This window comes from Lynx rufus, unplaced genomic scaffold (assembly GCF_022079265.1).
Source record: "Lynx rufus isolate CCGP_SWC_20201006 ecotype Redwood Valley unplaced genomic scaffold, mLynRuf1.p SCAF_7, whole genome shotgun sequence".
NCBI lineage: Eukaryota > Metazoa > Chordata > Mammalia > Carnivora > Felidae > Lynx > Lynx rufus.
The window spans coordinates 43706822-43734573 of NW_025814889.1; the positions used below are offsets into that span (position 1 = coordinate 43706822).

A 27752-nucleotide genomic window follows, 5' to 3' on the forward strand; every position below is an offset into this window, starting at 1 on the left:
CATTGTTCGGCTCTCCAACCAGGTGTCATTCTTCTCTGAAAACCACTAGCATGTTTCTTGGTAAGGCGATCTCTCTGATGAACAAGTAGAGATCTAGAGGCTTCTGGTGGCAAAATGTAAATAAGATAATGTGACGACTGTCAGCATGGGGAGCCTCCGGAAGCCTTGTGAAGGATATTGTGTTTTTCTTATTGCCATTCAACTTTATTCTTTCAGTGTTCTCCTTCCCAGTTTCTACTCCCCATCTTGAAGCTTCGATGCTCCAGTCCCGCCACAGTCCTCTGTGACCGGACCCACCCTTGCAAACAATGTTGCTCTTATCAGATTACTCTCCAAACTCACTTTGCGCCCTAGTGCCTAGGAGATTAATTCTCTGGCAGGGGTAAAACGATGGTTTTAAGCAAACCGATTTCACTCCTAAATAAGTTAACATAAACCAATGTCTAGAGAAGTTAAGGATCCTTTCGGGTTAAAGATCTATAGCTTTAACCACGATTGCACTGTGTCGATTACAATTCCCAGCGGTTACAGCTCTTCAGAAAGGAGGCCTACAATCCCCTCTTCACTTCTCCTGGGTCCTCTCTTGAACCCATAGGGGTATAAGTCTGGTTTGTTTGCTTGCTTTTGTTTTTCCCTTACCACGTCACCAAAACTGGCCCTGTCCAGGTCACCGGGGGCCTCCCTTAATCCAGAATCAGCGTCTCCTTCCCCGCCAGCGCCCCCCCCCCCCACTTCTGGAGGGATGGCACCGGGGCAGGAGCCCTGGGTAAGAAAATAGCTGAGGGTGAGAGGGGGTAGGAGGGATGGCAGCGCCCCTGGAGCTCCGGGGAACTCGCCCGCCGGGCAGAGGAGGGAGATGCCACCACTTCCCCCGACTCCTCCAGTCTCGGCTAGAGAGCGCCACCGCACGCATGCACGCACGCAGGGGCGCCGGGGGACGCGCGGAGGAAAGACCCGGCAGCGCGCGCTGCACTGCGGGGACCCGCGAGCGCCGGATGTCCCCACCCACCTATCCGCACGCAGGGACTGGGGGACGCGCGGGAGGACCGGCCGGCTAGCGCGCTCGCCGCACTGCGGGGACCCGCGAGCGCCGCATGTCCCCCACCCACCTCATGTCCCCACCCCCACCCCCTGCTCCCCTACTTCCCACCGCCTCTGCAAGCAGAAAACTAAGCAAAGCCGGTGCACCACTTCCTCCGGCTGAGACCCGATAACGTTTCTTCCGTTGAGGGTTCTGCAGAACCCTCCAGTTTCATCATGGAACAGAAAGAAAACACACCGGAGAGCACTGATTTCTTTACGGGGAGGAACATCAAACCTACCTCTGGTCCTTGCAGTGAGCACAACGGTGTTGTGCCTGTGTGCCCAGTATCACGAAAGCCTTCCGGCTACACAGTCCATATATTTGTCAGTTGCACAGAACGGCATCTCTGAGGCAAAATACTCCAGCCAGTGGCGAAGGTAATTTTAAAGCCAACAGTTTTGGGTTAAAAAAAAAAAAAAATCTGCCAAAGTTGTATAGGGAGAAAACGGCGAGAGGAGCGATCAGGTGTAAGAAAACCCAGAAATCCTGCATCTGGGTGGGTTGGGAAGGCGGCGCTACCCCAGGCCCAACTGGGGCACCTTTATGTAATTCTTCAACACAGAGCAGATACCTTTAGGAAAGGTGTCCTTACCCACTCCGTCCTCCACCAGGGGAGCTTTTTCTCCTGTGTGTGAAGGGTACCATATGGCCAGCAGTGGTCTTGGCTCAGCCCCCCAGAATTTACAGGGGGGTTACTCTGGCAGTTAAATTCTCTCCAGTCGTATTTGAGAAGGCAGCTTCAGACCGTGGGCCCCTTGGGGCTTCCCTGAGGGAAGTGCATCAACAACAACTCTAAGAAACCAAGAGGGAGGCGAGAGATTGTGGAATCTCAACCTCTTGGGACTGGGAAGGCCCCTCGGATTTTGCCTGGGGAGTAGCTTTGCCAAGAGCTCCAGCATCTCGACCACAGAGGGTAGTGGCTTGATATTAAGCGTAGGAACCAGGCTGCCTGGGGGAAGCCTCGACTTTCTGCTTATTTCCTCTGTGACTCTGGGCAAGCTACTCAACTTCTACGTAGTTGAGTTTTACCTTCTAGAACAACCCTGGCCGAAGTAATAAATATTTAATGCCTATTGGTAAAAAAGCGGTAAAAATCTCCCTGGAATCAGATTTGAGAAGGGGAACCTTGTGAATGCTGACGTCCTTCTGTAAAAAAAGAATAGAGCTTGGAATAGTGTGATTTGGGCACTAAATGAAAATATGACCTGGCATATGATTTTAGTCAAAGTACACTTATGGAAGTAAAAGGATCACTTTTGCAATAACATGCAATAATTAATAACGCAATATTGTATGATAAGAATGCTGGAGAGACAGTCGGGGAGGCTGTGTTCCAGTTTCTTCTTTATCACAGTTATCTGGGTGAGCAGTTAACATCATAAGGTGTGTTTTCTTTTCGTTTTCAAAACCTAACTGTTAGTTTAGATCAATGGCTCCATGTTATGATGTGAGTCATAATAATCTGGAGAGTTTTTGTTTAAAATATATATTCGCATGTACTGCCCCAAGTCTATTGGACTAGAATCATCTGGGTTGGGGACCAGTAATCGGCACTTTTTAAGAGCTATGAGGACAAATTTGGAGCAACGCTTAACATCTACGGTTGATTTCAGCTCCAAAGTTACGAACGTAGTCCATTTCATTGTCTCCTTGTACACTCAAATTCTATGATTCACAGTTGTGTATTTCATTAGTTACTAAGACACTGTTTACACCACTGTATTTCTACACTGTGCCCATATATACTGTTTCCCAGGATCAACAACTCAAATCTTTATGTTAACACATTGGTACCAGAGGAGTTATGAGACGCAATCCTAAAAGAATGTTTTAGTTCTATTAGTTTAGGATTTCTTGTCAATTGTGTTAAATTTTCATCAGCGCATGAAGAACAAAGGAAATTTTTCCACACATAATGAGTTGCCGTGACCAAGTCCTGTAAGAGTTTGTGGTTGAGGTCGGCTTTTCTCTGCTGATCGTGTAGAAATAACATCAGGTTATGTGTGAACAGGTGATGCGATTTTTCCTTTTCACAGAAATCGCACTTGATTCTCTGACTAAGGCTTCCTTTCTCTAATACTCAGGAAATCAACTCTTTCATTCAGTGAGTATTGTTTCAAAGATGACCTGGTCATTATCTTTCGTAAGATTATTTAGAGTATGAAACCAAATAAGAATATTTGTACTTGTTTGCTCAGAAAAAAAAAGTAAATTAATAGATTAAATGCTCATTTCGGACATGAGACTTAGAGACCCATTTTTTTTTTCAAAGTATAAGACTATTGGAGTGTGCCAAAAAGTTTCAAGAATCTGAATGAACATTTTAAGTAAAAAAAAGTGCATATATTTCTGTCCCGGCCTATATATTTCCTCACTATAGCTCAGTAATGAAAAGCAGTGTTTCTATTTGTGAGATGTGAATTAGAATTCATCATAGAAAAAATAGGCAGCAAATACTTTTAATAATTTTATGAGAGGAAAGGCATTTCATGATTTCAACTACCTTATTAATAAGGAATAAAACAATTTTAAGATTTAAACAGATATAAAATTCTCTCATGTGTGATTAAATTTTTTAAAAATGAAAGAAAATGAATGGAACATAATCTCAATGTTGAAACAGTAGTATAATGAGTTTTTTCTGGTCTCAGATTGTAGATAAACTATCAGAGAGGAGAAACTGGTACTTTAACTTCTCTGGATATTCTGATATCTAGTAGAAATTCAGTGATTCTCTTAATAAAGTAATGTTGGCTTACCACGTCTTTAATCCGTCTGAGAGCCTATCCTGTTACTTCTCCATAAACCACCAGTCACAAGTTTTGATTTTTGACTGAGAACTAAAACGGTTCTCGAAAGACTTAGGTTATATATCCTTACGTTCTAGAAGTCACTTCTTTAGTCTCAAGAGCAGCAGATTATTCCCTCCTACATTTGTTTCCTCCTCCTCTGTCCACAAATATAGATGTGTGTCATTCCCACACTTCTATGACCTCAAAAAGCATTTGTCAATAGCTTTGCTCTGTTATTTATTTCTTTTATGATCTTCTGGGTTTGTTCACAGCGGTGATGTTTTCTGATTTTTAAATTGTAATGCAGATTCTGCTTCTTCTTCAGTTGGAACAAGGGGAAACCCTCCTATTTAAAAATAATCTTGGGGCGCCTGGGTGGCCTGATTGGTTAAGCGGCCGACTTCGGCTCAGGTCGTGATCTCGCGGTCCGTGAGTTCGAGCCCCGCATCGGTCTCTGCGCTGACGGCTCAGAACCCGGAGCCTGTTTTGGATTCTGTGTCTCCCTCTCTCTGACCCTCCCCCTTTCATGCTCTGTCTCTCCCTGTCTCAAAAATAAATAAAAACGTTAAAAAAATTTTTTAAACAAACATAAAAAAAAATAAAAAAATAAAAATCTGTAACGTATTTTTGATACCAGCATGGTTGACCAACACTTGTTTTATATGATTAAGAGCTTGAAAATGTTTTTTTTTTTTTGAAAATCACAACTTGTTAATGGCAATGTTAATGCTTATCAAGTTATTTCCTAAAATAGCTGTAAGATTTGGGAACATTTCAAGTATTCTTGTTCAGGGATGAGTCTTAAATACTCTTTGACTTGATGACCTTCATTTTCCAATGTGTCATAGATGTCCTCGTGGCAGTATATTTTTATGTTATCCTACAGGAAAGAAATATCATTTTGTCTAAGAGTGGACGGGAATCCGTCCTCCGCTTAGTTTTACTTGTGTGACTCTTGGAAGAATTTTCCACAGACTAAGTTATGGCTTTGTACATTTCAAATCTTGTTTCCGCCTCATTTCCTACGTGCTTCTGGTTCTGGGTGCCATGGAATCCAGTCATGTCATGATATGATTTCTAGTCTTACATCTCCATGTCCTAATACAAGGTATTTAAGAGTATTCCTGGAAGCCATACTTGTATCACGAAGGCTAGCAAGAATATATTGATTCCTGAATAGACTTTGATATGACAGAAAACTGCATAGATTCATGAGAGTTGACTAAGCTGAAAATGCCACCTCAACTTCTCCTTCAGAAAAGAAGAAGAAAATACTGGCCTCCAATGCCATCCAATACAAGTGGAAGGAAATGTGATGCGATGGAAGGCAGATCAGAACAGAAAGACGCAGTATGGATGAGTTATATCTTAGGTTTACAAACCTGTGACGACACACAGCCGTGAGGACGCATTGCCAAAGTTCATCCGATGCCTTAGAAGGGAGTCAGGCAAGAGAGGAGTTTGAATCTTCAGCCTCACCAGCTTTGGAGTAGATCCACCGGGGGACACATTCGTGTGCTTTTCGGACAGTAAGCGCTGCATGAATGAATGACTCTAAATGTGGAAGTCTAAACTGGGAGCTGAGATGACAGATCATTCCAAGTGAGTGGAAAGACCTGCCGGGGCCCTTTCCTTCATTTGTGCCCCACGTTTGCCACATCCGGTTCAGAGCAATGCCCAGAACTGAGTGCAGTATTCTGGGAGCAATCCACTTCACGCAAGGCAAGCAAAGCAGAAACATTGTCTTGCCCATTCCAGACCGTTCATCTCTGTGAAGCCAAACTAAAGTTGCTTAGCTGGGTTATTTCCTTTCCTTCTCTTTGGCAACCTTGCTATGACACTGATGCACAGTAAGCTTGGAGTCAATGAAAACCTTTAAATTTTTCACACTTGCTAAACCAGTTCTCTCTCAGGCTGTAACCAAGCAATTCAAGGTGCACCTGATACTTAATTTTGTGTGTTAACCAGGTGACAGGCTATGCCATAGATGTGTACTTCTGCTTGAGACTGCAAAAATGTTTCTGGAAGAGGTTAGCATTCGAATTGGCAGGTTGAGTAAACAAGGTCACCTTCATCGATACAGGTGGACGTCATCCAATCTGTTCAGGGCCTGAATTAGAGCAAAAAGCAGGGGAAGGGTGAATTTGCTCTGCTTGCTTCAGCTGGGACATCCATCTTGTCTCTGCCTTTAGACGCCGTGGCTATCTGACCTTTGAACTAGACCGAATTACACTAGGTTTCCTGGTTTTCTAGTTTGGAGACAGCAGGTTGCAAGATTTATCAGCCTCCATAACTGCACGAGTCAACTACTGTAATAAACAAACAAACAAACAAATATCTCCTATTAATTCTGTTCCTCCCATTTGAAACAAGTGAAAAACCAAACTGTATCTACAAAAATGGCTTTTAGGAACACTGCACATCAGCGACAGTCATCACTGAGAAATGGGAAATAAGTGAGGTATGCTCTGAGATTCCTCTAGCTTACTGACTTGAGGATGTTTCCAGGCTGCAGTGCAGTGAGAGTCCAGATAAAGCCCATCCTGGTAGTCTCCCTGAGTTGAGAAGAAGCCTGAAGACCGGAGAAACAAAGGCTGCTGGAATTTTCAGGACAAGAGAAAAGCGTGCCGCTATTAAGTTTTTAATATCCACATTCATAAGTGGTATCCTGGACACATTTTTTCATGTGCTTATTAGCTACTTCTATATCTTCATAGGTGAAATGTCTATTCCTGTATTTTGAGCACTTTTCATTTAGGTTCCTTATTTTGTTATTATTGAACTGTAAGTGTTCTTTACACAGTCTTTATCAAATATATAATTTACAGATATTTTCTCCCAACCTGTGGTTTGCATGAATTGGCATTTATAGAACATTCCACCCAGTACCTGCAGTATATATATATATATATATATATATATATATATATTTCAAGTGCAGACGGAATGCTTAATGGGATAGGCTACATTCTGGGCCATAAAACAAGACAAATCTTAACAGATGTAGAATTACTCATTATAAAAAACATGCTGTTAGACCAAAATGGAAAGAAATTAGAAATCAACAACTGAAAGATATCTAGCACATTCTCAAATATTTGTAAACTAAACAATATATTTATAAATAATTTGTGGGTCAAATAAGACATCCAGAGAAAAGTTAGAAACTATTTATAAATTAACACAAACACAAACATTTGCAAAATGCTAGTAAAGCAATACTTATTCCAAAATTTATAGGTCTAAATTCCAAATTAAAAAAGAAGAAAAATCTTAAATGAAGGATTACAGATTTTGTCTTGTATTACAAAACTGGAAGAAGAGCAAATAAAATCCAGTGTAAGCAGAAAAAAGAAAACCTTAAGATAAAATTGAAAAGTTGATGAAATAGAACACAGAAAAACAATATAAAAATCAATGAAAACAAGAGCTGGTTCTTTGTCAAGAACATTAAGATTGATAAACCTCTAGCCAGATGGATGAGGAAAAAAAAGGAAGAAGACAGAAGCTCGAGTATCAAAACTGAGAGAAGTGAGGTTACTACAAATTCTACAGACTCTGAAGGAATAGTTAGGGAATACTATGGACACCTTTATCCTAATAAATTCAACTTTGATGCAATGAACAAATTCCTTGAAATATACAATATATCAAAGCTTAGTCACTCATACATAGATACTTTGGATATATCCCTATACCTACATAATAAAAATGAATTAGCAGTTAAAAATATTCCCACCAAGGACCTCCAGGCCCTTATGGCTTTACTGAGAACTTTACTGAGGACATTTAAAAAAGAAATAAAACAACTTCTTCCTGAAAATTGAAGGGGAGGGAATATTTTCTGACTCATTCTATGAAGCTCCCATTAATCCAATAGCAAGATAAATGACATTACAAGAGAAGTATAACAGAAATTATTATTCCTCATTAATATAGATGCAGAAGTTCTTAGCATTGAAAATATAGATATAAATAGATAATTCATCATGACCAAGTACCGTTTATATATGCATGTGAGGCTTAGTTAATCTATTCACCTACTAATAGAGAAAAAAAAGGAAAATATATGATCCTTTCACACCCAACACTCATTCTTAATAAAGCTTTTCAGCAAATTAGTAGAAGGAGGTTTTCTTAACCTCATAAGGAGTATCTACAAAAACCTTACACCTAACAGTATACTTAACTGTGAAGGACTCGATGATTTCTCCCTAAAATTATTAGCATAAGCAAGATAGGGATGTCTGCTATCCCCAAAATTCCTCCAAATTTTGTACTAAAAGTACAAGATCTAGTCACTGCAGGAAGCCAAGAAAAAAGGATAAAAGGTATCCAGACTGGAAAGGTAGAATTGTAGGTGATTTGTAGAAAATACTAGAGAAAATAGAAAAAAGTTGCTACAATCAACAAATGAGTTTAGCAATATTGTAGTATATAACATCAATATGCAAAAATAATGAACTTAAGTCTATGATTCACACCATATGCAAATATTAGCCTGGGGATAAAGTTAATTATCTCTAAATTAATCTACTAATCATTGATCTACTATAAAGCCTTAAACTATAATAGTTCTAGAAGAAAGCAGAAAAAAACCCTTTTGAGCTTGAGAGAAGTAAAGATATTTTCAAGATACAACCCCAAATACAGAATATGCAAAAGAAAAAATAAATATAAATTGGACTTCACCAAAATTAAGAACAGGTCTTTGAAAGATGCTCTTAAAGAAAGAAAAGACAGGCCACTGGGTAGGAAAAACATTTTTGCAAACCACGTATTTCATACAAGGCTAAAAAAATACATATTTTATATCTGTTATAGATAAAACATATTTATATATTGATATTTCTTATCTATATCCTTCAAAACTCGATGATAAGACAACTAACAAAAATATTTGGACACTACACAAAAGAAGATACATGGGTGGTAGATAACATATGAAAAGATGCTTGCCATCATTAGTCATTAAGGAAATGAAAATCAAAGCAAAAATCTGATATGAGGACACCTGCATTATAACATACAAAATCAAGAAATTTGATCACATTAACTGTTGGCAAGTACACACAGCTGCTGGAACTCATACGATGTTGGTGGGGAAACAGAAAATGGTACAACCTCTTTGGAAAAGAACTTGGCCATTTCTTCTTTTGTTGTTGGTTTTCTTTCTTTCTTTCTTTCTTTCTTTCTTTCTTTCTTTCTTTTGTGTTTTGTTGGTGGTGTTTTTTTCTTTTTAACAACGTTGGCATTTCTTGAAGAGGAAAACGTGCTAAGCGACAAAAGGCCACATATTATATAACATGTCCATACACCGAGAATAAACAAATCTGTAGAGATAGTAAATAGATTAGTGGTTTCCTAGGGTTTGGGGTAGGTAAGGACCGGGGTGGAGACGGGGAGCGAGTGACTACTAATGGGTACAGAGCTTTATGTATGATTGTACAACCCTGTGAGTATGCTAGAAAACTTTGAATTGTACATTTTAAGCTGATGAACTTTATGGTATGTAGATCCTATCTCAATACAGTTATTTTTTAAAAGGTAACATACACATATCATATGACTGAACTATCCCACTCTTTGGGTTTTGTTCAAGGAATAATGAAACCACACGTTCATACCGAGACTCGTATACAAATATTCCTAGCAACTTGTAACAAGCCCAAACCGGAAATAAGCCAGATGTCCAACAACAAGTGAATTGGTTGAAGGAATTGTGGTATATTCATATAAAAGAATACTATTCAGTGATAAAATAGCAATGACATATGGCATATAAAATACGACCAATGAGTGTTCAAACAATTGTAGTGAAGGAACTAAGTCTGTTTATAGAACGGTGTATACTTTATTATTCAACGTGCATAAAATTCCAAAAACAGTTCAAACCTCACTACAGTGACAGAAGATATAGCCTAGTGATTGAGGTGGGGCAGAGAGGGGCCTTTCGGAGGGTCACAGAGGAGCAGAAGTAGTCTCGAAGATAATGGGTATGTTAGTTATTTTAGTTGTGGTGATGGCGTCAGGTGCATACATATATGGAAATTTATCGATTTGTATTCCATAAACATACGGTTTTTATTTTATGTCAATTATACCGCCATAGATCTGTTAAAAATTTTTAAATATAAGAGAAAATATAATTAATCAACTAACATATAAAAAGGTGGGTTTCTGTCATCAGGTGAGTCCCCAAAGAACTCCACAGGGAATTTTTCTGAAAGCTGGGTGTTTTTCTAGTATCTCAACTAGACACGCCCAGGATGACAAAGTGGGCCGAAGTTCACGTTATTTCTCCACAATGTTAAAAATCTTCTCCCCCAGAGCGTTATGACAGGCAACCTTTGGCCAAATAAGAAAGAAAAAGGGAGTGGCCTATGTTCCTGGAAGTTTCCACCTCCTCCCCCTGGCATCTGGCTGACATCAAACAGAGCGGATCTGCCTGAGCCCTGTCATATATACACCCCCCCACCTCTCAGGAGAAGGTGCCTTTAGAATACGAGCTCCCCTTACACATTCTCTGGCCATTGAATAAATTACCTGCTTGCCGTCCAATACTGCTTTGTTATTTCACTATGTGGTGAATGGTATTGAAAAGGGAAGGAATCTACCAATTCTGTAACATTTCATGCATTTTTGTGGGATACTATAATCTTTAATAAAATTATACGTTGTAGTCAAACAAATGGAGAGACAGTCAATGCTCTCAGATGGGCTATTTACTCATACAAGTAAGAATTTTTTTCAGGTGGGACTGACAATGTATTTTCTTCTTTCATAAATGGTTGGTGCATATTTTCTGCCATTGTTGTGGGGTTCTTTTTGTTTGTTTTGTTTTGTTTTTCACTGATTAGAAAGAGCCTCTTATGTATCAAGACTCCTTATTTTATATATGCATTGCAAATGTTTTCCATACTATTTTCTTTCATTTTTGGTATGGTATACACAAGTTTTACATTTGTTTATCTATCTGTTTGTAAATCTATCTGTCTTTTCTTTATGGTTCCTGTCTTTTCTAGACAGCTATAGAAAATCATTCTCTATATAACCTATTTCTCCTTCTTGAATCTTTTGATCTAGCCTCCACACGACTAAATTGTTGTGTGGTTGTCCAAAGACCACTTTACTCTGCTCTCTTAGTTTTGGAGACCCCGAAGTTCCTAATGCTCATTTTGATTATTTTACCTATCAAAGTGTTTCTTTAATAACAACTAATTGTTATTATATTACTATATTATTATTATTATTTTATTTTTATTATATTATTCTTGGGTGAACCAAATGCACAGTAGGTGATTAAAAAGATGATTATTCACACATTGATAATAACAGGTAAAATTTCTCATAGAGTAAACAGATAATGGAGACTTTTAGATGGTTTAGAATAGATGCCTTTGGGAAAATGTGTGTGTTTGTATGTGTGTTTTGAGAGATGATATAACCATAGGTTTAAGAGTTCAGACTCTGCATCAGACTGTACAGATCCACATTCTAGCTCTCATAGAGTGGTTTGAATGGTTAAGTGAGATAATATGTGTCCATTTAATATTGTAAATAATCAATGTAATTTATTTTTTTAAATTTTTTTAATGTTTATTTATTGTTGAGAGAGATGGAGACAGAATGCGAGTGGGTTAGGGGCAGAGAGAGAGGGAGACACAGAATCTGAAGCAGGCTCCAGGCTCTGGGCTGTCGGCACAGAGCCCGACACGGGGCTCGAACTAATGAGCTGTGAGTTCATGACCTCTAAGCTGAAGTCAGACACTCAACCGACTGGACCACCCAGCTGTCAATTTAATTTAATACAATTTAAAATACAATTTAAAAATAATATCTATTATTTAAGTAAGTGATGGAAGTCATAAATTATGTGTTTATTATTTCAAAATAAATGCATACCTATCTCATCTTTTACATTTTCTGTCTCCAGTCATAAGGCATACAAATCAGAGTGTGTTTGTGTAAACAAACCACCCTTTGCATCAACTGGACTTCATCAACCCCATTCATGTATTTGTTTATTCAACACACATATTAAAAAAAATTAATGTTTATTTACTTTTGAGAGAGAGAGAGAGAGAGAGAGAGAGAGACAGAGCATAGCAGGGAAGGGGAAGAGAGAGAGGGAGACACAGAATCCGAAGTAGTCTCCAGGTTCCAAGCTGTCAGCACAGAGCCTGATATGGGCCTCGAACTCACGAACCATGAGATCACGACCTGAGTTGAAGTCAGACACTCAAACAACTGAGCCACCCAGGTTCCTCCAACACACATCTATTTTTCAAGCTACATTTGTCAAGCATTCTACCAGGTGATGCAAATCCAAAGATAGACAAGAAATTATGTCTACTACTTATACAGGTTAACTCCAATATTCATAAGGTAAGTAGAAGAATTCAAAAAATTCTTAGTTACTCAATGATCTTGGAAGTTAATCTTAGCTTTTTACTCTGCTTTTTAAATTACTAGGAATTCTATTGCCATAATCTTGTTACCATTTTCTTTTTACGCCTCTGTCATTTTTCTTCACTTTTTACCCCAATATTCTGCCCTCTATTTCCTTCACTGCCCTCCAGCCTTTTGGAGAGTAGTCTCTTCAAGCAACGATACCGTTGAAAGAGCCTCTCCTTTACTTCCAAATCTTCTCCTTTTAATATAATACACATGATATTACACACACACACACACACACACACACACACACACACACTGATAATATAGTTAGCTTCCAAGCAGTCAGTTTGCTGTCATATCCATTTAAATGCGTGCTGGTCTAATTTGTTATTTTTTCTGCAAAATGTCAAACAAATCATGAAAGCATAGGACATATATGAAAGTTTTAGGTTAACCACAGTCTTCAGAATATACCCAAGAAATGCCAGAACCACTGCAGAGAGGAAATGAGTAGCCAGCAGAGGATGAGACTGTGGTTGCCTTCCACAGCTGCTTTTCTTTGATGTACAAAAACAATTTGTAGTTCTGCACACAACTCTCGGCAGATTGAACCAAACGTGTCTAGAATTCAAAGCATAGAATCATCCTTGTTCTAGTCACCAACGGTATATATTTAAAACCTTTATCCTTACCTATTTTCTCCACTGTTCCAGTAGAAATAATATTTTTGCTCCCATAAGAAGCCAACCCAGCTACGTGTACTCTGAAACCCATTTTCTCTTGACCTCTCAAAAAGCTATTGAATTATTCCTCTTCCACTCTTTCTTGCAGTGGCGATTTTTTCCTTTACACTGATCCATTTCTATTATCATAAAATGCACTAGTACTCGCTATATTTTTTAAAAACTCCCTGGGGCGCCAGGGTGGCGCAGTCGGTTAAGCGTCCGACTTCAGCCAGGTCACGATCTCGCGGTCCGTGAGCTCGAACCCCGCATCAGGCTCTGGGCTGATGGCTCAGAGCCTGGAGCCTGTTTCCGATTCTGTGTCTCCCTCTCTCTCTGCCCCTCCCCCGTTCATGCTCTGTCTCTCTCTGTCCCAAAAATAAATTAAAAAAACGTTGAAAAAAAAAAACTCCCTTGACCGGGGGCACCTGGGTGGCTCAGTTGGTTAAGCATCTGACTCTGGATTTCAGCTCAGTTCATGATCTCACAGTTTGTGGGTGTGAGCCCTGTGTCAGGCTCTGCGCTGACGTGTGGAGCCTCCTTGAGATTCTGTCTCCCTCTCTCTCTGCCCCTCCCCTGCTCATGCTCTGTCTCTCTCTCTCTCTCTCTGTCTCAAAATAAATAAATAAACATTAAAAAAAAAAACCACCCTGATCAGACCTATTCCTCTAGCTACTCTCCCATTATTCCTCTCAGAGTATACTTGTCACAGAGTTGGCTAAGTTCACACCCTCAAATTCCTCACCTTCTGTTCTTTTTTCAATACATTCTATTCTCTTCACAAAATCATTTCTGATAAACGTCACTAGGAATTCCACATTGCCAATTCAATGGCCATTTTCCTATTGTTGCGCTTCTTGACCTTTCAGCAGCATATAATACAGCTGACAAAAACTTTTTTCTATGGATTTCTGAACATGCCTTTGTATTTCCTCCTCTATCCTTAGCTGCCCCTTCTCCGTCTTACCTACTGGTTCCCCTCTGTTTTAGCTTTCCAACAGTCAAGGTCATGATCCTCAAAGGACAGGACCCAACCCCGTGTAAGTACTCTTTGTCTAGGTGAGCTCCCTCTGCTTCATGTACGGTTCTATTTCTTGAGTTCCTGGTACAAATATCTAACTGCCTATTTGACATTTCCCTCTGGATATCTAATAGACATCTCACACTTATGTCCAAAATCATATCAGTCTTTTTCAAATTATGTCTCCTAAATCCTTTATTTCCTTATCTTTTTATTTCAGTGAAACACAACAAGCACACCATGGTACCCCACTATGAATTGCAAGAACTGCTAAAAGAATCTGATGTATTGTAGATGTATGAAACAGCCTCACTGAAGGATGTGGGGATAAAGTCTGTAGATCTAAGTAATCTTGAAAATGTGTAGTTTTAACTTGTAAGACTAGTAACAAAAGGAATTGTACATAAGCACTGTCTTTGGTAGTTTCCCACAAGGTACGAGATAACAATTCTAAAGCCACAAAAAATGTATCCTGGAATTGAGCAATTAAGTAAATAAATGGTGATGGTGGCAGCCATGTTTCTCACTGCCGGAGCAGGAGGTAATGGAAATGAAAGGGTGGGGGTTAAGATGATCTGTGCTGTAATTTATTAAAGTTCATCTGCATGAACTCATGGAACCAGCTGAAAGAGTTCCAATGGCCAAACTGGAACAGTGTGAGGAACAAAATAAATAAGGTAGTATTGGGCTAGAACGGAAAAGTATAAAATGAATTTGAATGAGTTTTACTGATACAAATGATTGAATAAATAAGTAAATGGGAGACTACACAAAAATCACCTGCAGATTTCTAAATAATTTATGTAGATACTCTGTCATGGAAGAGGTGGGGCATAACTCTCCACTTCTTAAAGTGTGGGCTGCACATATTGACTTCCTTTCAAAGGGTCCAGTATGGAAATGGAGAAAAAAGAGTAACTTTATAGTAGATAAAACTGACAAACACGACTGTAGTCACGTGATCAAAGATAACAATAGTGATAAGCCATGTTGGTCGTAGGCACTCTGTAAGATGTGATAAAAATGGCAATTTATCCCTATGGTCTTCCTCCAAAAACCTTTAACCCAGGTGTAATGATGAGAAAAACATCGGACTATTCCAATTGGAGAATATTCTACAAGACATATGATCAACAGTTCTCAAAACCGTAAAAAAAATCCCCAAACGATACATCAAAAACAAGAGAAATTGTCAGCCAAGATTATCCTAAGAAGACATAAAGAATATGGGGCGCCTGGGTGGCTCAGTTGGTTGAGCGTCTGACTTTAGTTCAGGTCATGATCTCGTGGTTCATGAATTCGAACTCCACAGCTCAGAAGTTGGAGCCTGCTTCAGATTCTGTGTCTCCCTCTCTGTCTGCCCCTCCCCCGCTCACATTCTGTCTGTCTCTCTCTCAAAAAATAAATAAAAATTAAAAAAAAATTTTAAAGAATAAATAGAAACTGTGGTATCCAAAATGGGGTCCTTCAATAGAAAAGGTAGTAAGTAAAAAGGAAGTAGAGACTTTAATTAGTAATAATGCATCAATATTGATTCATTAATTTTGACAAATGTCCCACACTAATGTAACATGGTAATAATAGAGAAGGTTGGGTGCTGTGTATATGGGGACTTTCTGTACTAATTTCACCATTTTTCTGCCTACCTAAAATGATCCTGAAAGAAATAGTTTATTAAAAAAAAAATGAAGGTCACCTCACTCTTAAATCATATCCTTTGTGGTTTTACAGCTGTTGGGTTTATTTCAATGCCATAGTTCTGAGAAACTGACTCTGCTTTGATCAGGTAATGCCTCTCTTTCCATCTCATTCAAATATGGATTATTCTGTTTATAGGATGTTTGGACAGATGCAAAACACAGAGGGATCAATGATGCAGAAGACAAGAAAGCATCCCTATCATTGTCAACACAAGTGGACATGCAAAGGTAGGAATCCATAACCTCCCATTAGACCACAGATTAGAATATAGCTAGAATTTTCTGTGGGTCTTTTAATCCTAGACTTTTAATGAGAAATTTTAAGAACTTGAACTAGAATCTGTTGTTCAGAAACGTTTTTATCTTATTTTTAAATAACATGTTTACATAGATACCTCTTCACTAGACTGTACCCTTTTCTATATCTGTAGACTCACACCCATTTCAGCCTCTGGTATGTAGTTATATACTTATAAATATTGTTAACTTGAATGTAATCGATCAGGTGTGATTTGACCTGGGTTGAAGATTGTGAAAGTGTTATAATGCTGCTGTATTAGGCAAAGTGCATAATTATAAAAGTTAGCATCTGAGTTTGGTTTCATTAATTGATATAAATATAAGAGTTTTATTTCAAACAACATTCGAGAAGGTGGCTACACTACTCAATCTTATGTTTCTTTTTTGGATGCTCATTTTTATTATTAGTCAGTTATTTCGGTATTACTTATATTTTGCCTTCCCGGACTTCAAACCCACTGAATATTACCTGTGTGATGGAGAAAAGATGTAAATGAAGGTGGATGACAAATTTTAGTGGAAATGTTTTAACTAACCAGTTGATCAGCTAATACCCCACCCATTTGATTGTTTGTGGATTGGAGTTTTCTCCTAGAAGTGTTACATAAAAAGGATAGTTAATAAATAGTAAATAAAAGATATTGACCTCTTAGAGTCAGTAAATCCAATTCTTTCAAGATAATTATGTATGTGATCATATCAAGGTGATTTAAACAGAGGCTGTATATTTCTTTCCCCCCTCCTTAAGACATAGCGTACCCTCAGAATTTTACATTTCTACGACACATTTTCAAGTTCCTTTTTAACGCCTATATGTTTCAGAAAGAAAAATTATTTATTACAGATTACCCTAAATGTCCCAAGTGGCATCAGACTGCTCTGAGATTGTCCAGCATTGCACTGGTTATACTCATTGCCATAGTGATAGGACTCACCATTTTGGGTAAGTAAATTGAAAGCTCTCTGTTCAACTAGAGAAGTTAATATGTTTTCCTTGGCATTTACCTTCATTTCTCTAACTTTCCCAGAACCATTTTTCACATTTACCTGTTACTTCAATTGCATCGATATTAAAGGACACAGTTGATAATTTCATTAATGCAAGTATTTTTTTTCTTATACAGAGGAAACAATAAACTTGTTAATTTGTAAAGTCTATTCTGCTTATAATTGTATTTATTTAAATTTTTTTTAATTTAAAAAAAATTTTGAGAGAGAGAGAGTGTGTGGGGGAGAGGCAGAGAGAGGGGGGCAGAGGAGGATCCGAAGCGCCCTCTGTGCTGACAACAAAGAGCCCCACGCGGGGCTTGAACTCGTGACCATGAGATCATGACTTGAGCCAAAGTCGGATGCTTAACTGACTGAGCCACCTAGGCACCCCATAGTTATTTTTTTTTAAGTTTATATATTTATCTTGAGACAGAGAGGGAGAGAGAGAGAGAGAGAGAGAGAGAGAGAACGAGTGGGGGAGAGGCAGAGGGAGAGGGACAGAGGGAATCTTAAGCAGACTCCTTGCCCAGAGTGGAGCCAGACACGGGGTTCAAACCCACAAACTGTGAGATCATGAGGTGAGCTGAAATCAAGAGTTTGATGCTTAACCAACCGAGCCACCCAAGGCGTCCCCGCTTATAATCAATTGGTAAATAGTGTGGGTATGATTGTCACAATTCTGTGAATTGAAGTTTTGTATTTTGGTAAAAGCACTTCATTTTATGGAAGTTGAGTTGGCACTTTACATAAAACTTTTGGACGTTAGAGGTCACTTTTGATTTTTTGACGTTTTGACAAAATTTTTGAGCTGCTTGAAAATTTAAGGCCCAGTTAAAGTTAAGATCTAGTCCTAAAATGAGGTCTACTTCAAGAAGAGCTATGGGTAATTATATCTGTTATTGTTTCTATTTGTTGTGACTCTTTATGTGTTAGGAATTGTGTTAAGCATTTTACATGCATTATTTTTTAGCCTCAAAACACTCTAGGTTTGTTAAACATTTTCCCCTTTTATATATGAGGGAAGTGAGAAACAGAAAAGGCTAGTAATCTGTTCAAGATCACACAGCAGTCTAACCTATCATACTTAGCAAATACAAATTTCAATATAGTTTCATTTTATTTAGATAATTTGTTATTGTTTGTTTCTACTTACTTGTTCTCAAGTGGAAATCTCCAGAGTCTCTAAGTTTATTCATCCTTTGTCGCATTATAGTATTGAAATGCTATAGACAGATTTCTCAACCAGCAGTGTGAGCATTCACTTGTAGTTCTGCTTTAGTGGATAATTAAAAGGCACAAGGTCGTACTTGTAGAAATCTAACTGGTGTTACTACTTTATTTGTTAGTATGTCGCCTAAGTAGTGAGAAAAGAACCAAAGATTGTGATGGCATGAATATTTCTCCCAGGAAACAACAGGACAATACAAACTTCACAAGTAAGTGGTTATATTTCATTGTATTGTAGGGGAGGAAAAACTTTTCCTCCACCCTCTTAAGTTCCTACCAGGGGGCGTGTGAATTAACTGTCAGAAGACCGATGAACAAGAAGAAAAGTTTTATTTGCATTCATAGGAGAGGTAACAAAAGAAGTAGCTGCCTCTGCCTGGTTACAGTTAAAGGTTTCCATACCTAGCTTAATAGGAGAAAGGAAGGGGGAAGACTTTCTTTGGGAAAAACAAGTACATTTCCACAGGAAAGACGAGCAAGTAGGTGTTTCAGGAGACCGAACTGGAGAAAATGAAGTTAGTAATGATGTCTGCATATACAGGTGGTGAGTAGTCTTTCCCTCTTCATAGTCATAAATTCGTCCAGGAAGGGGATTCATGGTAGAGTTCTTAGTCCTTTTTTTTTTTCCCCTGGGAGTAAACCACTCCAAAGAGGAATTTATGTCAGCCTCATATCTCAGAAGCTTCTATTTTTAGTCAGATAAGGGATGCTCCGAAGAGGCTTCTCTCTGCACCTGTTGATTGCATTAGGCATATACAAAATAATTGGTTTACTGACAAGATAGCAAAGAATTTAAGCAAAAGTCCCTGCCCTTACCCACCTCATGATTAATGCGTGAGATCGTAAAGTCAAATGGCACTGCCATATGCAATTTAAACTGATAAAACTTTCCCGGGAGATTATACCAGGATTATGTACCTTTTTTTACCCATGTGGATGTCACTTCTCCACTATATTGGTTGCCGTTTTTGTAACTATTATTTGTTATACTATGTGATTAAGGTGTTAGGTCCCTCTTTAAAAATCAGAGTGGAAAGATCGAATTGTAAGGCATTTGGAGATCAGTATGGCTCACGAAGAAGGGGATTACTAATTACCAATTTACTCTCATCTAGATTTCTATTCGTTTCCATACTGCAGCCAGTAGGATCTTTCTAAAATGCAAACCAGTGGCCAGGGCACGGTAGGCGAGGAAAGAGAATTTCCCCTCTACCTTGATAGGTTTTTGACTCAGACCCCCCCCCCGTGCAATAAATGACAGATTAATAGGAGAAATACGGAGTTTTATAACACTTATATCTCCGGGACACATGAAGATACCCAGGAAAACTGGGTGACCCCCCAAAATAGCCCAAGCCACCACCTTACGTACCATCTCCAGCTAAGACAAAAGAAAATGGGGGCAGAGGAGTCAGGGTAGGGGCCAAGGGCAGGCTGCCCATAAGTACCACAATAGCATATTAATTATTTTAAATTGGAGCTACTTGGGACATATCTGTCCCCCTGAAAGCGGGAAATAAATCTCCTGTATCAAAGGTACCCTCCTTAAAAAAAAATTAATGTTTATTTATTTTCGAGACACACACACACACACAGTGCGAGCGGGGGAGGGTCAGAGAGAGAAGGAGACACAGAATCCAAAGCAGGCTCCCAGGCTCTGAGCTGTCAGCACAGAGCCCGACAGGGGGCTCAAAGCCATGAACGGTGAGATGAGACCTGAGCCCAAGTCGGAGGCTGAACCCACTGAGCCACCTAGGAGCCCCCAAAGGTACCCCTTTTACTAAGAAGTGGAAAGACATCCTTATCACCAGAGATAGAAACTTTAATGCCAAAAAATCTAAAACAAACCTCGTTCCTTTTTTTCTAATCCACTACCTTAGCCCCACTTCTTAGAATTCCTTGCTAATTAAAGCTCCCAAACACGTTTGCTTTATCCTGTCAATGCTTCACAAATTTATCGTCTCTTAGTCTAAAATGTATAAAAACTGCCTGACTCGGTCATTTGTTTGGGTCTCAAATTCATTATTGGGCCTCCGTGCACGCGCAAACTTTGGTGTTTGCTTGTGTTAAGCTGTCTCATGTAAATTTCGTTGTTTTTTTGTTTAAAGTTTATTTATTTATTTTTGAGAGAGAGAGAGAGAGAGGGAGAGAGATGTGTGAACAGGGGAGGGGCAGAGAGAGGGAGCGAGAGAGTCTCAAGCAGGGATTCCCTACTCGGGGCTCCATTCCACCAGCCGGTGAGATCATGACCTGAGCCAAGGCCAAGAATAGGATGTTCAATTGACTGGGCTACCCAGGTGCCCCAGCGGAGTTCATTGCTTAAAAGTGGGGCAAAATCTTTACTTTTAAGGGAAAAGTTTAGAAATTAGTGCATTTTTTTGATATTCAAACCTTACTCTTCTGTTTCTTCCATTTTTTTCCATTTCAGCAAAGTCCACGCTAAACTTATGCCCTAATAACTGGCTGCAGAAAAAAGGGAAGTGCTATAATTTCTTAAAAACCTTCAAATCATGGACCGATAGCCAGAAATCCTGCTTACTAATGAAATCACATCTCTTGATGATCCAAGACATGGCTGAACTGGTAAGAGCTAATTTGCCAGGGAAATTAGCGCTTCTAAAACCGAGAGAAACAAGTAAATTAAAGAAAAAAAAATAACGTTTGTTTATTTTTGAAGGAGAGAGAGACAATATGAGCAGGGGAGGGGCAGAGAGAGAGGGAGGCACAGAATCCAAAACGGGCTCCAGGCTCTGAGCTGTCAGCCCAGAGCCCGACGCGGGGCTCGAACCCACGGGCAGTGAGATCATGACCTGAGCTGAAGTGGGATGCTTAACTGACTGAGCCACCCAGGCGCCCCCAAAGTACATTTTATGATAAAGGAATTATACTGCTGGTAATTACAGCTATTTATTGAATTCCTAGCATATACCAGGCACCGTGGTAGGCATGCCACAAATTATATAAAACTTAGTGCTCACAATAACTTTACGAAATAGGCAGTATTTTCCATTTTCATAAGAAGAATCCGCTGAACTTGACAGGTTGTGTAACAGTGCTATTTCACATGTCAGTGGCAAAGCTGGGATATCGATGCTGTCTTTCCACATCACTTCTTGGGGAGAAAGATACAAGCTCTTTGAGCATTATCAGTATCTGGCAAAACTTTCTCAAGTCTGGGCGAAGATCAGAAGAGGCTATTTTACTGCATTTAACTCCGTTACCTCTGGGTTCTCTTTCACAGAATTTCATACAGAGTAGTATACCGGATGGAATTTACTTTTGGATGGGTCTGAACATCACGCACCCACAAAAGGCATGGACCTGGCTGGACGGCACCCCATTAAATCTACAGTTGTGAGTATTTGGCATTGGAGTCTCTCACCAGCCAACTCGTGCTGGGGGATGCCCGCCTGAAACTCCAGCTGGTCAAAATGGTTCCCAGAGATCGAAGACTTTGATTTGTTAATGTGTGAGTGATTAAGCCATTTACCTTACAGAAAGGAGACTAATTTATTTGCTTATTTGGGTTCTCTTTTAGTTTATCCATGATGCTAGAGATGTAAATGGAAAATTGTAGTTAACCTGAAATTCTCTAAATTTCATTTCTTTTGAAGTGTTTCTTAAAAGTTTACAAAACAACCCTTATTTTAACTTACAGGAAGATTTCAATTAGTGGGAATATTTCAAATATTAAGGAATATGTTATGTGTAACACAACAAATAGCCATTTGACTTGTTTTTAATACTGTCACCCTAATCAACAATATGTGTAGCTACTTTCTGCTTCCGTTCCATTCATTCTGCTTAATTCATTCTACTCATTCATTTTTGTTTAAACTCCATGGGTAGAGAGTGCTAAAATCTTTGGGGGGCTAGGCACTAACTAATCCCCAGAACACAGGCAGAAGCTCCTGGGGGCCCAGGGTAAAACTTGCTACTTTCAGCATCAAGGTTTTTGGGATCATCAAAAGTTAATTTTACTTCTTGAAAATTTGGAATTTTGTTGTGTCATCTCAAAGAGATGTGAAGGAGGTTTAGGGAGAATATAGATGGTCTGGAGTGATAGAGCAGGCCCACTGGACTGGCTGAGGGGCGGTAAAAAAAAAATGCTCTGAAACAGAAAGTCACCCTACAAATGAATATGCTTACCCAAAGACTATTTATAATATTTCTTTTAAAACTTGCACTCTATACCCACCCATAGCCCACTCTCTGTACAACACGCTAAAATAATTTTAAAACTTGATCTTTATCGCTAAAAGAAATCTATCATCATGTTTTTAAAGCGATGCTCTGTCAACCCACTTGCAAACTGGCTTAGAATTATCTGTTTGTTTTTTTTTTTTAATTGAGGGGTTTTGTCTGATTTTTTATTTTAATTTTTTTTAATTTTTAAAAAATGTTTATTTTTGAAGGAGAGAGAGACAGAGCATGAGCAGGGGAGGGTCAGAGAGAGAAGGAGACAGAATCTGAAGCAGGCTCCAGGCTCAAAGCTGTCAGCACAAAGCCCAACGCGGGGCTTGAACTCACGAACTGTGAGATCAGGACCTGAGCTGAAGTCGGAAGCTTAACTGACCAAAGGTGCCCCTTTGTCTGACTTTTCAGATGCCTTATGGCTTATTTGTCTAAGACAAGAAAGGTTGGCTTAAATATCATGGAAAAAAAGAATTTAGGGGAATTTTCCTTCTTTTGTATAAAGGGTAAAAGGATTTGGGTATGCCCATATATACACAAATGAGCAGAAATTCTCTTGCTGAGGTGTCTGTGTGAGTTTAAAACATTTAAAAATGGGGAGGTCTTCTTCCCGGTTGCTCACCCCAACACTCACTCCTTCCCCCATTCGGTCTGGGGTTACATTTAACATGGAAAGTATAGAGGTACCAGAGTATTCCTCTTTCTTAGGATCTTCTGTAGAAGCCAGATTGCTTATTATAGGCAAACAGTGAAGGAAGATTTTTGAAAGGTGTGATACTTGGGATTTGGGTCTGGAAAGTGAAAAAGGTAACAGTTCAGCTTTCCTCAGAAAGTCAGTTTAGTACTTTTTGAAGAACACGCATGTCTTGCATGTTTTTAGATGTGCTGACATTTCTAAATCTCAGAATGATAAATATGAGATTGTCCGTTCTAAAGGGGGTATCATTCCATTGTTGCACATACTCAGAAAGTTGAATCTGGAATCTTTTGAGTAATAAAATGAATTTTTCTCCTAAAAGGGCAGGATCGTCCTCTGTCTTAGTCCATTTGGGCTACTATTGACAAAACACCACAGACTGAGTAGCTCATAAGCAACAGAAATTTATTTCTCACTGTTCTGGAAAATGGGATTCCAAGATCAAAATATCAGCACGGTCATGTCTGGGTTAGGGCCCTCTTCCTGGTTGGTAGCCACATTCCATCCACCATGACCTCACATGGTGGAAGGAAGTCAGGATCTCTCTGGAGTCTCTTGTATAAGGAACTAATGAGAGTTCCACCTCATGACTTAAGCACCTCCCGAAGGTTCCACTTCCTAATACATCACTTTTATGGGTTAGGATTTTAACATATGAGTTTGGGGGGGGGGGACACAAACATTCAGACCACAACAAGTAACAGCCCTCTAAGATCTTTATGTTTTTGTATGATGGCATGACATTGGGAAAACCAGTGTTTCTTATCCACATTTTTATTTTTATTTTAATTCCATGCAGCATTTCCATTTACCAACGGCCATTTTTGGTTGAGAAACTATTTGGAACAGCTACCTTCATTAAAGATGTCATTTTTTAACGGGTGCTCCTTGTCTGAAAATTTAGAGAGTCTTAGATCTCCAGCTTGGAGAGCACATGCCTCCCAAGGCGGGAGATAAACACACAAAATTTCACGGTTGTGTTTTTAGCAGAATGAGAACAGAACATTGTCTTTTCATCTACAGATTTCAAGTCATGGGCCAAGTTGAAGATAACGCCTGTGCTGTAATAACAAAGAAGGGTGTGTTTTCCGAAAAGTGTTGTAATGAGAGTTACTGGATTTGTCAACATGTGATTTCTTCAGACAATGACTTCTAAACTGATTGCAGTCTATCCTTCCTATGGAAAAAAAAAAAAATTCGGAAGTCTTTTTTTATTTGTGTATTTTTGTAGATGTACATCATTTTTACAACAAATATTATGGTGATGATGATGATAATGGTGTAGATTTGTGTCACTATAACTCTGGGCAATCAGGCTTAACTCATTCCTTGTGGCCTTGTCACTCTTGTCACTGGTGCTATAATTCAGCAGTCATCCCCCATTCATCATAGTGGCTCTTTTAGACAGAAGTTGGCCTTTCATCTCTTCAACAGTTCTCTCCCAACAGCCCCCATTCACCATTAGCAGGGGAGCTTTTTTTTTGAAGAGAAGCCGTCACATGATACATTCATGAATTTTCCACCACTGAGTCTACACAATTGTCTGCATCTTACTTATTTCTTTTCCTTCTCCTCCTGTTTCCAAAGAAGGGGTCTTCCTCTGTCTGGCTAAATCAAATCTCAAAGTCTACAGCCGGGATCGCATCTCCTTTCATTTTTTCAAAGAGATTCCTTCCTTCATCACCTCCACTTCTAACCTCTCTCTTCTTACGCCTCCTTTTCTTTCGACAATGAAAATGCAAGAACGCAAGAAAATTTTCCCTGAACCACTTGTGGCTTCCAGTTTCTATCCAGTGTCTCCCACCTGTTTTAAGTCAAACTTCCGAGAAATTGTTTATACTTGCTTTTTCCTCTTTTCACCTCCCACTCCAGGTTCTTCTGCAATCTGGTTTCTGCTTTTCCCACTATTTCACTAAAGTGTTCTCATCACGTCAAGAATGCCTTTCTTCTGCCTAAATACCATGACAGCTTTTTAGCTTTCCTCTTAACTCTCAGCAGTGTTGTTCATTTGTGGCCTATCCTTTCTTCTAGAAATAGTCTCTGACCTTGGCATCTATGACACAATGCTCTCTTGAACTTGTATCTCCCTTCCTTGCCATTGCTCTTCAGTTTTTTGTTTGTTTGTTTGTTTGTTTGAAGCATTGCTTCTCTCTTCTGATCTCTTAAATACTGACATTCCTTGGAGTTTTGCATGAATTCTCTCATACACAATTCTTGGCTAAACTCATCCACTCTGTAGGTACAGTTACCATCAATTTATTGATACCTCCCAAGCCCATATTTCTAACCCAGACCTTATTACAGCAGATTGCCCACTGGACATCTCTGGTTGGACGTCTCAAAGCCCCTCAATCTTCCCATGCTAAAAATTAAACTCATTAGCTTAGTGAATGGCAGCAATGTGCCCATTAGCCTAAGCCAGAGTGCTTGGAATCAACCATGACTTTTTTTTTTTTCTTTTTACCCTCGATAGTCACTCATTTAAATCCTGTCAATGTGACTACATAATTATTTTTGAATCCATCTATATGTCCTCATAGCCACCCTATTGTCCTCGATTCCTGCAACAGTCTTTTTGTCTGCTTTTAGTTTTGTCTGCCAAAGTCCATTCTGTATCTCGTGATCATAGCAATTGTCTAAACCTCCTATCAGGCCACATTACTCACTACTTGATTTCCTTCAGGGACTTTTCATTGCTTTCCCTTGTTTTTCATTGATCGTCTCTTACCAGAACCTGGGTGTCTTCGCCCGTGTTCATTTCTTTCCCACTGCCATACTTCTAATGATGCAAACACACTAAATTTTGTTCAGTTTCCCAAATGTGTCACGCTTTCTCTTGCCTCTAATCTACTCATGTCTGCCTCAGCTTAACATTCTTCCCTTTCGTACTCCCCTGTTGAACTCCTGCTTATTGTTCAGATGGCCAGTTGAACGCCATTTGGTGGAAAATATTTCCTTAACCATTCTCCGCTCCAGACTACATTACATGCATTTGTGAATATGTTCATAGTTTCCTGTACTTATCGAATCCTAATATTTGATACTGGATTTTTGACCACTGTTTATTTATCTGTATTGTGAGCTCGGGGAGGACAATGATCCCCATTATTGTACGGGAGGGACAAGATGCCTGCGGCGTGATGGATGAAGAGTAAGCTCTTGTTATGTTGTTGAGTATTATTTGTAACATGTCTTAATGTTTCCCCAGAACAACTTTTCCTAGTTGTGGAGAGCTTCCCTTGGTCTAGATAATCACAATCTGCATGGAGACAAATAAACCACTCTGTTTTATTTTGTTTTGTTTTTTTCAGGAAAGGTCAGTGTTACGTTTACATGGGCTAATAGATGATATTTTCCAGGTTTATTGTCTGTTTGTTTCTGTTTCTAACCTAGAGCCTATATGGAGACTTGGAGCAGAGAGATTATTACATTAATGTTTGTTAATTAAATATAAATTCATCAGTGGGAAACCTGCTTTAAGGTCTTAGATCCACTAGGAGTAAAACTGAAAGGTCATACATGAATTTCTAAAAGAAAAATGATTCCAAATTGATATGTGTGAACAGAAGTAATTATAGTTTACAGGGAATGAAATATAAAAACTTCAGCTCATTTTAAAAATTAAACACAGAGAGCACAAATCCGTGTTTATTTAGTATAATGAGTGCAAATATACATATTATTTTATTAATGTGAACATTTGAGAAATGTGGGAAAAAATGATAGGAGAGAAGTTACACTTAAGAGGAAGGGAGAAAAAAAATGCTGAAAGATCAAGAGTCTGTGGATCTTTTTATTTTTTATTATTATTTTTTTTGTTAGGATTGCTTTATTTTTATTTTTATTTCAATATATGAAGTTTATTGTCAAATTGGTTTCCATACAATACCCAGTGCTCATCCCAACAGGTGCCCTCCTCAATACCCATCACCCATCCTCCCCTCCCTCCCACCTCCCATCAACCCTCAGTTTGTTCTCAGTTTTTAAGAGTCTCTTATGCTTTGGCTCTCTCTCCCACTCTAACCTCTTTTTTTTTCTTATTTTTCCTTCCCCTCCCCCATGGGTTTCTGTTAAGTTTCTCAGGATCCACATAAGAGTGAAAACATATGGTATCTGTCTTTCTCTGTATGGCTTATTTCACTTAGCATCACACTCTCCAGTTCCATCCACGTTGCTACAAAGGGCCATATTTCATTCTTTCTCATTGCCACATAGTACTCCATTGTGTATATAAACCACAATTTCTTTATCCATTCATCAGTTGATGGACATTTAGGCTCTTTCCATAATTTGGCTATTGTTGAGAGTGCTGCTATAAACATTGGGGTACAAGTGCCCCTATGCATCAGTACTCCTGTATCCCTTGGGTAAATTCCTAGCAGTGCTATTGCTGGGTCATAGGGTAGGTCTATTTTTAATTTTTTGAGGAACCTCCACTTTGTGGATCTTTTTAAAATTCAAAGTCAAGGGGCGCCTGCGTGGCTGAGTCGGTTAAGTGTCTGACTTCGGCTCAAGTCATGATCTCACAACTCATGAGTTCGAGCCCCTCGTTGGGCTCTGCGCTGACAGCTCGGAGCCTGGAAACTGCTTCGGATTCTGTGTCTCCCCCTCTCTTTGTCCCTCCC

The 27752-nt window shown here is 39.1% G+C and overlaps 1 protein-coding gene across 1 annotated transcript; it reads left to right on the forward strand.

Moving 5' to 3' along the window:
• The first annotated feature begins 1117 nt into the window (after window positions 1–1117).
• LOC124502557 (killer cell lectin-like receptor subfamily F member 1) lies at window positions 1118–26938 on the forward strand. The gene is made up of 7 exons (XM_047067246.1): window positions 1118–1461; window positions 15856–15947; window positions 16864–16962; window positions 18356–18445; window positions 20665–20819; window positions 21478–21590; window positions 24151–26938. The coding sequence occupies exons 2-7, from the start codon at window positions 15857–15859 to the stop codon at window positions 24281–24283; spliced, it is 681 nt and encodes a 226-aa protein (XP_046923202.1). The 5' UTR covers window positions 1118–1461; window position 15856; the 3' UTR covers window positions 24284–26938.
• Window positions 26939–27752: the final 814 nt, after the last annotated feature.